Source organism: Pagrus major, chromosome 23 (genome assembly GCF_040436345.1).
Source record: "Pagrus major chromosome 23, Pma_NU_1.0".
Classification (NCBI taxonomy): Eukaryota; Metazoa; Chordata; class Actinopteri; order Spariformes; family Sparidae; genus Pagrus; species Pagrus major.
Genome location: NC_133237.1, coordinates 29,000,729 through 29,013,639, shown reverse-complemented (window position 1 = coordinate 29,013,639; position 12,911 = coordinate 29,000,729). Strand labels below are relative to the sequence as shown.

Below are 12,911 nucleotides of genomic sequence, written 5' to 3'. Positions count from 1 at the left end.
TGCACCAGTCTCACTGGGCCGGGTGGAGTTTATTGTACATGATGTGACCCTGATGTCTAATAAATCAATTCATCAATACGATCAATGATGTTTGTCTTTCCTCACAGTCTGACAGGAAACTGTCATCTACTTCCTGTCTGTCCGTCCTGTAGAGGGATCCTCCTCCTGCTCCTCGTCCTTGTCCTCCTCCTGCTCCTCGTCCTCCTCCTGCTCCTCCTCCTCCTTGTCCTCCTCCTGCTCCTCCTCCTCCTGCTCCTCTTCCTCCTGCTCCTCCTCCTCCTTGTCCTCCTCCTGCTCCTCCTCCTTGTCCTCATCCTTGTCCTCCTCCTGCTCCTCCTCCTTGTCCTCCTCCTGCTCCTCATCCATCTGCTCCTCTTCCTCGTCCTCCTGCTCCTGCTCCTCCTCCTCCTACTCCTCTTCCTCGTCCTCCTGCACCTCCTCTTGCTCCTCCTCCTCCTGCTCCTCCTCCTCTTCCTTCTCCTCCTCCTTGTCCTCGTCCTTGTCCTCCTCCTGCTCCTCCTTCTTGTTCTCCTGCTCCTCATCCTGCTCCTCGTCCTCCTGCTCCTCCTCCTCATCCTCTTCCTCCTTCTCCTGCTCCTCCTCCTCCTCCTGCTCCTCCTCTTCCTCCTCCTCCTTCTTGTCCTCCTCGTCCTCCTGTTCCTCCTCTTCCTCCTGCCCCTCCTGTTCTTCCTTCTCCTCCTCCTCCTCCTCTTCCTCCTCCTCCTCCTGCTCCTCCTCTTCCTCCTCCTCCTCCTTGTCCTCCTCCTGCTCCTCCTCTTCCTCCTCCTCCTCGTCCTCCTGCTCCTCCTTGTCCTGCTCCTCCTCCTCCTCCTTGTCCTCGTCCTTGTCCTACTCCTGCTCCTCCTCCTGCTCCTCGTCCTTCTGTCCCTCTTCCTCGTCCTCCTGCTCCTTCTCCTGCTCCTCCTCCTCCTTCTCCTCTTCCTCCTCCTCGTCCTCCTGCTCCTCCTCCTCCTGCTCATCCTCCTGCTCCTGCTCCTCTTCCTCCTCCTCCTCCTGCTCCTCGTCCTCCTCCTCCTTGTCCTCCTCCTGCTCCTCTTCCTCCTCCTCCTCCTTGTCCTGCTCCTCCTCCTCTTCCTCCTCGTCCTCCTCCTCCTTGTCCTCCTCCTCGTCCTCCTGCTCCTCGTCCTCCTCCTCCTTGTCCTCCTCCTCCTCCTCCTTGTCCTCCTCCTGCTCCTCTTCCTCCTCCTCCTCCTTGTCCTGCTCCTCCTCCTCTTCCTCCTCCTCCTCATCCTCCTGCTCCTCCTCCTCTTCCTCCTCGTCCTCCTCCTCCTTGTCCTGCTCCTGCTCCTCCTCCTTTTGCTTTGTAATGTCTGAAATACTCGGATACTTTACATCAGTACATATTGCAGTACTGTGATGTTCTCACATGTAAAAATGTAGTTTTCTTCTGCAGCAGCATCAGTAAAAGTACTCAGTTACTCTAATTATCAGAAGTAAAAGTACTCATTATGTAGCAGAGAAGTATTTTTACATGTGCAGTACTTCAGTCTGAACTTACTGATACTGAATTAATACACTTTGTTCATCTGGATCAGTTTATTGATCAGTTTATTGATCAGTTTATTGATCAGTTTATTGATCAGTTTATTGATCAGTTTATTGATCAGTTTATTGATCAGTTTATTGATCAGTTTATTGATCAGTTTTTACAGCATCTGTGTACCTCAGAGAGTACTCGAGTACAGTACTTGAGTAAATGTACTGAGTTACTTCAGGATCTGTTTCCGGTCTTCATCTCTCAAGCAGTGATGCAGCAGGTTACCATGGCAACAGCAGCTTCCTCTCCCAGCATGCACCAGCAGCCCCCCCTCCTCCTGAGAGCGGAAGCAGGTGGTAGTGCAGCAGGGTGGAGCAGCAGACAGACGGACAGCAGCCAGGAGGTAAGACAACATCTACACCTGTCTATGTCTCTGTCACCTGTCGTTCTCTCTGTCCTGCACCTGTCTCTCTGTCCTCCACCTGTCTCTTTGTCCTCCACCTGTCTCTCTCTCTGTCTCTCCTCCATGTGTCTCTGCCGCCCCGCCGTCTGCAGGCTGCGGCAGAAGCGACAAGAGCGGCAGACGCGGTATTTTCCGCTCGTTTACCGCCTGTCACCGCCTGCTTCAATATTCTGCGCGCCGCTCTGCTGCCGCATGTTAGCCCGCAGGCAAATGCTAACGTAGCTTCACCTCAAACACACGAGGACGCGCGCGTGCTTGTGTGTCGGGACGGGTGATTGACAGGTGGAGATGAAACTGTATTTACTGCATCATCATCATCATCATCTTGATCATCATCTTCATCTTCACCATCATGGAGGACTGACTGTTACTGAGCATGCTCACTGACTCCTCCTGTTTCCTCCTCTCCTCTCCTCTCCTCTCCTCATCTTTAGGAGTAATGATGGATGGACACTCCACCCCTTTCGGAGGTGACCCCGCCCCTAAAGAGCAGAGCATGATGGGAGGTTGGTGTCGACCAGTCTGAGTTTATCATTGACTTCACCTGCAGACAAAACTCAGGGCTGAAACAGGCAGAAAGTATCAGAGAGTAACAGAGTATCAGAGTAACAGAGTAACAGAGAGTAACAGAATAACAGAGAGTAACAGAGTATCAGAGTAACAGAGAGTAACAGAATAACAGAGTATCAGAGTAACAGAGAGTAACAGAATAACAGAGAGTAACAGAGTAGCAGAGTAACAGAGTAACAGAGAGTAACAGAATAACAGAGAGTAACAGAGTATCAGAGTAACAGAGAGTAACAGAGAGTAACAGAATAACAGAGTATCAGAGTAACAGAGAGTAACAGAATAACAGAGAGTAACAGAGTAGCAGAGTAACAGAGTAACAGAGAGTAACAGAATAACAGAGTATCAGAGTAACAGAGAGTAACAGAATAACAGAGAGTAACAGAGTAGCAGAGTAACAGAATAACAGAGAGTAACAGAGTAGCAGAGTAACAGAGAGTAACAGAATAACAGAGTATCAGAGTAACAGAGAGTAACAGAATAACAGAGAGTAACAGAGTAGCAGAGTAACAGAGTAGCAGAGTAACAGAGAGTAACAGAATAACAGAGAGTAACAGAATAACAGAGTAACAGAGAGTAACAGAATAACAGAGTATCAGAGTAACAGAGAGTAACAGAATAACAGAGAGTAACAGAGTAGCAGAGTAACAGAGAGTAACAGAGTATCAGAGTAACAGAGAGTAACAGAATAACAGAGTATCAGAGTAACAGAGAGTAACAGAATAACAGAGAGTAACAGAGTAGCAGAGTAACAGAATAACAGAGAGTAACAGAGTAGCAGAGTAACAGAGAGTAACAGAATAACAGAGTATCAGAGTAACAGAGAGTAACAGAATAACAGAGAGTAACAGAGTAGCAGAGTAACAGAGAGTAACAGAGTATCAGAGTAACAGAGAGTAACAGAGAGTAACAGAGTATCAGAGTAACAGAGTAACAGAGAATAACAGCATAACAGAGTATCAGAGTAACAGAGAGTAACAGAATAACAGAGAGTAGCAGAGTAACAGAGAGTAACAGAGTATCAGAGTAACAGAGAGTAACAGAGTAACAGAGAGTAACAGAGTAACAGAGTATCAGAGTATCAGAGTAACAGAGAGTAAAGAGTAACGGAGATTAACAGAGTAACAGAGAGTATCAGAGAGTAACAGAGTATCAGAGTAACAGAGAGTAACAGAGTATCAGAGTAACACAGAGTAACAGAGAGTACCAGAGTAACAGAGAGTAACAGAGTAACAGAGACTAACAGAGTAACAGAGAGTACTAGTGTAACAGAGAGTAACAGAGTAACAGAGAGTAAAAGAGTAACAGATAGTAACAGATAGTAACAGAGTAACAGTAAGTAACAGAGAGTACCAGAGTAACAGATAGTAACAGAGTACTAGAGTACTAGAGTAACAGAGAGTAACAGAGTAACAGATAGTAACAGAGTACTAGAGTACTAGAGTAACAGAGAGTAACAGAGTAACACATAGTAACAGATAGTAACAGAGTAACAGAGTACTAGAGTAACAGAGAGTAACAGAGTAACACATAGTAAGACATAGTAACAGAGTAACAGATAGTAACAGAGTAACAGGGAGTACCAGAGTAACAGAGAGTACCAGAGTAACAGAGAGTAACAGATAGTAACAGAGAGTAACAGAGTAACAGATAGTAACAGAGTAACAGAGAGTAACAGAGTAACAGAGTACTACAATAACAGAGTAACAAAGTAACACATAGTAACAGAGAGTACCAGAGTAACAGAGAGTAACAGAGTAACACATAGTAACAGAGTAAAAGATAGTACCAGAGTAACAGAGAGAACCAGAGTAACAGAGAGTACCAGAGTATCAGAGAGTACTAGAGTAACAGAGTATCAGAGTAACAGAGAGTAACACAGTATCAGAGTGTAACAGAGTATCAGAGTAACAGAGTATCAGAGAGTAACAGAGTATCAGAGTAACAGAGAGTATCAGAGTAACAGATAGTAACAGAGTAAAAGATAGTACCAGATTAACAGAGAGAACTAGAGTAACAGAGAGTACTAGAGTACCAGAGTAACAGGGAGTACGAGAGTAACATAGTAACAGAGTAACAGAGAGTAACAGAGTATCAGAGTAACAGAGAGTAACAGAGTAACAAAGAGTAAGAGTAAGAGTATCAGAGTAACAAAGTATCAGAGTAACAGAGAGTAACAGAGTATCAGAGTAACAGAGAGAAACAGAGTACTAGAGTAACAGAGAGTAACAGAGTATCAGATAGTAACAGATAGTAACAGAGAGTACTAGAGTAACAGAGAGTAATAGAGAGACACCGGACAGGGCTGCATCAGAACCACGGCCACAGCTGATGACTGTTTGTCAGCTGGTCTCTATAGAGCTGTACTCTATAGAGCTGAAGTCTATAGAGCTGAAGTCTATAGAGCTGAAGTCTATAGAGCTGTACTCTATAGAGCTGAAGTCTATAGAGCTGTACTCTATAGAGCTGAAGTCTATAGAGCTGAAGTCTATAGAGCTGTACTCTATAGAGCTGAAGTCTATAGTCTGAATTTAAACTGATCACAGATCAGATATCTGACAGATTATCAATCAGACACTGTGTTTTATTGAATGATGAATACCCCCCCCTCCTCCTCCTCTTCTGACTCTCTGTCATCTCCTGTAACCGTTAGCAACCACTGTAACAAAGAAACATTCTCGTTACCATAGTGATGTGTTTGTCCTCAGTGTTTGTCTTCATCTCTTCCTCGTCTTCCTCTCTCCTCCTTTCTTTCCTCCTCTCTTCCTCCCATCTCCTCCTCCCCTCAGACCTCCCAAATGGAAACAGAGCTTCTGAGGAGAAGGAGGAGGTGAAAAAGGAGCAAGCAGATGGAGGTGAACTGATGAGGAGCAGCTCTGAGGAGCAGCCAGAGAGGAGGGATGAGGAAGAGGAGAGATCCACGATGAAGACTCATGAGGAAGAGGAGGAGGAGGACAAGGTGCAGCTAGGAGATGAAGAGAAAGAGAGGGAGAAGCTAGAGACTCCCTGCTCCTCCATCACATCTCTTCCTTTACAACAGGAGCAGAGAGGTGGTGAGAAAGAGGAGGATGTCAGAGGAGAAGAGGAAGAGGAGCAGAAAGAAATGATGGGTGAAGAGGAAGAAGATGTGACAGAGGAGAAGAAAAAGGAGGAGCAACTAGAAGGAGGAGCTGGAGAGATGAAGGAGGCTCCAGCAGAGACTCTCTGCTCCTCCATCACACCTCCTCCTGATGCTGAGGAGAAGACAAAGACTGCCGGAGAGGAAGAGGAGGTGATGGAGGAGGAGGAGCAGGTGATGGAGGAGGAGGAGCAGGTGATGAGGGAGAGTTCAGGCAGAGGTGTGATGTTAGCTGAGGAGGAGCAGGAGGAGTCCACAGAGCTCCAGCCTCCCACCAGCTCAGAGCCTCCTGCTGAGGAGGAGAAAACAAACACACCTCCTGCTCCTCCTTCCTATGAAGAGCAGGAGGTCCCTGCTGATGAAACAAACGCTCCTCTAACTAACGGAGTCCTTAAAGAGGAGGGACGCTTGATTTCTGCTGCAGCTCCTCCCTCCACAACCAAAGCTCCTCTCACAGGAGCTGCCTCAGTGACGAGAACAAGCTCCTCCTCTCCAAAACAGGCTGCTCCACCCAGAAAAACAAGCGCTCCTCCAGCCAAACAGGCTGCCCAAGTGAGGAAATCAAACGCTCCTCCTCCTCTAAACAAAGGTCTGTCGTTCTGCACCTCCTCCTCTCTCACCTCCTCCTCTTTTATTCTCCTCCTTTTCCTCACGTCTGTCTGCACCACCTTTCTTTATTTCTCCCCATCCTCCTCCTCCTCCTCTTCCTCCTCCTCCTCCTCCTCTGTGTCATGTTTCCATCTCTTATTTTGAAAGTGACATAGACGGGACACTTCCTGATGACCTCTGGTTGTCATGGAAACATGTCTCCCTGACCTTTGACCTCTGCTTGTACTTCCTGTTTGCTGCCCTGCATCCTCAGTATTGATCATTATTGATGATGGATCAGATTCATATTGATTGATCACATCGTTGTAAGATGTGAATGTTGTTATTGATGACATCACTTCCTGCTCTGTTTGCTTCTTGCAGCTGTGAAGGAAGCGACTGAAGAATCCATGAAGGTAAATAATAATCAATAAATCTCTTATGAAATATTCAGGATGTTTCAGAGCTGGTGATTGATTATTAGTGATCAGTTACAGTGATTTCTATTTATTGACTTGAGATGTGTTACTAATAAAGTGGACACTGAGTGGACGATGCAACAACAACAACAACAACAACAACAACATGTTTGTGTTTCAGGCCTCCAAGACAGCAGGAGGCGCCAGAGCAGCTAAGATGATCTCAGCCAAGAGTACAGGTCTGACTCTGCACTAGTTCAACCAATAACACCAGTTCTACTAGTCTGACCCACTAAACCTGTCTGTCTGTCCACCTGTCTGTCTGTCTGTCAGAGTCAGTGGACGGAGTCAACAGTCCAGGAAGTCGGTCTCCTGCCAGTCGATCGTCCACTCCCAACAGAGACGTCAAGAAGGTCAGAACACCTGTCTCACTATCTGTTTACCTGTCTGTCTGTCGGATGGTTCTGTTGGTGATAGCTGTTACTGGTTAAACTGGTTCTGGTGACGTGGTGCTGCAGGTGGCGGTGGTCCGGACCCCCCCCAGGTCTCCCGGCTCTGCCCGTGGACGGACGCCCCCCCCACCCTCCCACCCCATGCCTGACCTCAGCAATGTGAGGTCAAAGGTCGGATCCACTGAGAACCTCAAACACGTACCTGGAGGAGGAAAGGTAACACACACACCTGTCAGTCAGGTAACACACACACACCTGTCAGACAGGTAACACACACACACCTGTCAGTCAGGTAACACACACACACCTGTCAGTCAGGTAACACACACACACCTGTCAGTCAGGTAACACACACACACCTGTCAGACAGGTAACACACACACACCTGTCAGACAGGTAACACACACACACCTGTCAGTCAGGTAACACACACACACCTGTCAGTCAGGTAACACACACACACCTGTCAGACAGGTAACACACACACACCTGTCAGACAGGTAACACACACACACCTGTCAGACAGGTAACACACACACACCTGTCAGTCAGGTAACACACACACACCTGTCAGTCAGGTAACACACACACACCTGTCAGTCAGGTAACACACACACACCTGTCAGACAGGTAACACACACACACCTGTCAGTCAGGTAACACACACACACCTGTCAGACAGGTAACACACACACACCTGTCAGACAGGTAACACACACACACCTGTCAGTCAGGTAACACACACACACCTGTCAGTCAGGTAACACACACACACCTGTCCCTGTAGAGCTCAGGCGGGGCAGACAGGAAACAACCGTTTAACTGCCGACATGTTTCTGTGTGATCCTCATAACACTAACCTGTCTGTCTCTCCACCTGTCTGTCTGTCTGCAGGTTCAGATTGTTCATAAGAAGTTGGATCTCACTAATGTGACATCAAAATGTGGCTCCAAAGAGAACATCCACCACAAACCAGGTCACACACACACACACACACACACACACACACACACACACACACACACACACACACACACACACACACACACACACACACACACACACACACATTGTACTTTCCTGTATCAGCTGTATAGAGCGCCGTATGACTGTTATCATAATAATTTTTATAATAATGTACTGGTGTGTGTGTGTGTGTGTGTGTGTGTGTGTTTCAGGTGGAGGGAAACTGGAGATTAAATCAGAGAAGGTGGATTTTAAATCTGTTCAGTCAAAAGTCGGTTCTCTGGAGAACGTCACTCATGTTCCAGGAGGAGGGAGGAAGAGGGTACATGCTAACAACATGCTAACAACACATATAAACATGTGTACATGTATGTTTGTATATAACTGATTTGTGTGTACAGATTGAAAGTCAGAAGCTGAGCTTCAGGGAGAACGCCAGAGCTCGAACCGACCACGGTGCTGAAATCGTCATCCAGCCTGACTCCTCCCCTCATCACCATAGCAACACTTCCTCCCCCGGAAGCCTCAATGCTGCTGAAGCTCCACCCCTCAACAACCTGGCTGATCAGGTAAGATTTACTTGTTCAGAAGTCAAAGTCAAGGTGTAATACCTGCGTTATCATGGACCCCTCCCCCACCTCTGATTGGCTGCCTTCATGACTGTTAACTCACAGCATTTCTGGTCGCGGGTCTGATACGGCAGTTTATGAGCTGTAGTTTCCTGGTAAACACACCGACCTCTGCCGGCCTGTCGGCACTGCAGCTGACAGCCGGAGGGGTCGTGAGTTTGAACTGCAGCTCGTCGCTGTTTCAGGTGTTCAGTTGGTCACGTGACCAGAAAGTAAACCTGGAAGATAGAAAGTGTTTCGGCCGCAGGTGAGCGGTTCACAATAGTCTTAATAGTCAATAGTCTTTGCATCTGGAATCTTGTTCATCTGTATAAATATAATCACCCGCATTGTCAACTTCCTCTTTCCATCAGGTGTCTGCCTCCCTCGCCAAACAGGGCCTGTGACTGGACGACGCTGTGCCTACTAGCCCCGCCCCCTCCTCTTAACAAGGAAACTGATGGAAGAAAGAAAAAAATCTTCACCTGCCTTTTTCCTCCTGACCGTCGTCTGATGTCACATGAACATGATTGGAGCGATTTTATTAAAGTGACGCCTCAAACTGACCCTCATCCAGATTATCAGCCAATCACAGCGGAGTCGGTCAGGGGACTGGTCAATTTATGAAGCAACACCTAGCTTAGCGCCTAGCTTAGCACAAACACTGGAATCTCACTTGTGGAGGTGGATTTTTGCTCTTCTAACGGAACAAAGCTCACTGTGTCTCTTATTTAGGCTAACAGTTTCCCTCTGCTTCCAGTCATTATGCTAAGCTAAGCTAACAGTTTCCCTCTGCTTCCAGTCATTATGCTAAGCTAGGCTAACAGTTTCCCTTTGCTTCCAGTCATCATGCTAAGCTAGGCTAGTAGTTTCCCTCAGATTCCAGTCTTTGTGCTAAGCTAGGTTGAGCACTTCCTGGAGCTCCTGTACAGAGGTGAAATCTGACATTTCAAGGGCCTTGAGTTGGTTCCAGGACTACTTGAAAAGGTTTTTGGGTCCTTGAGGAGGTGCTCTGAACCAGAGGAAGTTCCAGGTTGGGCTGCAGGATTCAAAAGAAAATTAAAAGTTGTATTGTAATGTTGAAGTTACATTACATGACAGCATGCTAATTCAAACCAATCACATGACAGAGCTTCAGCTTGTTGGCTAAACGTTTGTCAGTGATGTCACATCGTTAGACGACGAAACAAGAAAACAATCAGAAGAACCTGAAACAAATAGCTGCTAAAAAGAAAGGATTTCTGACTTTGTGAATGAAATAATGAAAATGAATCAGCTGAGGAGTTATTGATTTATTTAAAATGACTTCCTGTGTGTTGATCCACCGGAGCAATTTGAAAAGTATTGACGACTCATTTATATTGTGATAATTAATTATATCGACTGATCAGACAGAAGTTCTCATGGTCAGTGAGATGTTCAGGAGGTCCTTGAGGAGGTTACAAGGTCCTTGAATAAAGTTAGGGGAATCCAGGAGGTTGTTCCAGGTGTCTCCTGGAAAACATGCTAATCCAGGCTAACTGCTAAGTAGCCTGGATTAGCTCGTTAGCTTCCTTTATGAAATCTCTCCAATTGTGTAAAGTCTCTGTCTCTCTGATGTCATCCCTCTCAGCCAATCATCTTCATCTGTTCTGTGTTTCTGAATGCTAACTTGTTGTAGGCCCCCCTAATGACCTCCCACCCCATCATTAACACTACCCAGAATGCAGTTTGATACCAGGTGCCAAACTCCACTGTTTCTCTCTGCTTGTTGGCTGTTAAAGTGCTTTGTACCAATAAAGTTTCTCTGGCTTGAATCGGAAACCAAAACTGTGTAACTACATCATCACATCCTTGTCTAAACCCAACAGGAAGTCAGCCATTTTGAAGTGTGTATTTTTGGCCCTTTACAGGATCAAACAAAACAAAAACAGGAAGTTATTGTGAGTATTTTCAGTGCGGCCACATGTTTGATAAGAGCTCAGTGTCATTTCTGTCTTCAGAGTGCGACGTCGTTTGGTTGCACCACAGAGACGTAACGTCCAAACTAACCAAAACATTGTCACAGAAAATGACATTTTCACTTCCTGTGGCCGATCAGTGAGCAAGCAAACACCTGAAAATATATAATTCTGTTAACTATCGTTAATCAACAAACAACAGAAGATAACGTTCTGTGAAACAGGACGAAGCATCATGATGACGAAAACTATCCTCCAACCTTCAACTACAGCTAATAACCACTGTGACGCTGAGACTAAGGTGACCTGACGTCACAAGATGATATCTGCAATTTAATTGGCTCTAGTTTGAAACCACTGCAGGACAGATGCTTCCTCTAAAACTTGTCATTGATCCAATGGCTGTGAAGAAAGGAGAGACTGTTCCCACTGCCTGTTAGATACTGGACACCTGAGCTGGGTTTGAAAAACAAGGACAGCGATGAGTCATCTGCTTACATACACCGCCACATTATAAACAAGTGGAAAGATGACTGGACACTGCTGATCATGTAAATTATGGAAAAAACAATTCTGTTTTCCAGAAACTAAGAGCAGACAACAATGTGTGAGAAGTTAAATAGTTTTGAATTCAGTAATCAATGTACTGTAGAGAACATGTCAGGATGTGAGAGGAGGAGGTTCCTCTTTAAGGTGTGAAGGTCAGAAAGTCACATGAGGGGCAGTTCTCTTCACCTGAGGTGTCACAGGAAGGTAGACAGGATGACACTTACTGTCCAATAAAACATCAGAGGGTCACCGTCCTGAAAGACATGATCAACACAAACATCAGAGGGTGACCGTCCTGAAAGACATGATCAACACAAACATCAGAGGGTCATTGTTTTGGGAAGAAATGATTAATGACTGTCATAAAGTTTGTGATCTCTGTATTCTGTTGTGTTTAAGTCAGAAACATCTGAAGACTGCAGAGACACTCAGGTCTTCTGTCCATGCTGCAGGTGTTAAAGAGATCTGATTCATCACACTGAGTCTAAAATTCTTCAGAGAATTAGCAACTCTCAACCTCAACAAGAAGAATTTCCCTTACAAATGCATCATAAAGGCAAACTGTCAGGCCCACATAGTGCACAGCTGTGCAGAACATGCTGGAGACAGGTTGGACACTGACACAGAGTTCACAGTGAACAAAATATTCAGTCACTTTTCAGCATCCTCAAAATGTACAGAACTGAAATGTGTTCACATTTGTGGAAGACTATCAGGCTGTACTGAGACACGTGGACACAAGATGGCAAAGCTTATGTCCAGCTGGAGAGAGACTACATGACAACCGGGCAGATATCAAGAGCTATTTTTTGTCACTGGGGGAGGATAGGTGCCCAAAATAACTGTGGCACTTATTTAAAAAAGATCAGGACGGTGATGGGCGACCCCTTGACCTACAGGTCTACCTGTCTTTCCTCAATAATGTGCTGAAGATCTTCCATGATGTTGTGCTGCAGTTGGAGCGAGAGGACGTGACTGTTTGTGAGTTGTATGAGATGATGTGCACTCTTCAACAAAGCTCCAACAACCACAGGTGGATTCCTTCTTAGGAGCAGAGACCAGTGATATCCTCCGACAGCTTCCAGCCCAAAAGACGGCAGCAATCAAATGTGATCCTTCCAACTTCTACCAGGTCGCACTCAGCTACCTTCAAAAGTGGTATGACTTGATTATATGATATGAGATTCAAGTCAAGAGCAACTTTGTATCCAGCTGTAAGGGATTCTACAGCGATGCACTCAAGTCAAGTCAAGAACATCTCAGGTAGGATTGAGTTAATTAAAATAAGAATAAAGTGTCTGTTGTTAGACTGTTGTTATTCTTGAGTTTCAGCCAGCTGCTGTCTGTGGTGCTGAGAATGCAGCCTTTCACTTCCTGTTTCCTCCTGAACGCTTTCATTTGTATTCATCTGATTGTATTTGATCTATTTGTGCCTAATTGTTGATGAAATGCAGGAGTTGCATTTGTGTTAGGAGGAGAAACCACAAGATATTTTGAATAATGCCTCCTGCTATGGTTAAGTATATGGTTCTACTTCAGTATAGGGTTGTTAGAAAAGTCTGAATAACTGAAGGTATTGTGTTTGGATTGTACAACCATACCATTTGTTCAAATCTGAAAATATAAACAGGGCTGCTTGAAATATAATTGTAAAGTCCTTCACGTGTTAATAAAGGTCTTACCTGTAACCTGTTTAGTCTATTGTGTGCTACTAAATCAATGAGAAGGTAAAGCATAGATGTT

The 12,911-nt window shown here is 45.6% G+C and overlaps 1 protein-coding gene across 1 annotated transcript; it reads left to right on the top strand.

The window, feature by feature from the left end:
• Positions 1-1,872: 1,872 nt before the first annotated feature.
• On the top strand, positions 1,873-10,454 carry maptb (microtubule-associated protein tau b). The gene is made up of 10 exons (XM_073494900.1): positions 1,873-1,901; positions 2,396-2,467; positions 6,619-6,650; positions 6,835-6,892; positions 6,987-7,066; positions 7,172-7,321; positions 8,000-8,081; positions 8,284-8,393; positions 8,473-8,640; positions 9,054-10,454. Exons 2-10 carry the CDS (start codon positions 2,401-2,403, stop codon positions 9,084-9,086), a joined length of 780 nt encoding a protein of 259 aa, XP_073351001.1. The 5' UTR covers positions 1,873-1,901; positions 2,396-2,400; the 3' UTR covers positions 9,087-10,454.
• Positions 10,455-12,911: the final 2,457 nt, after the last annotated feature.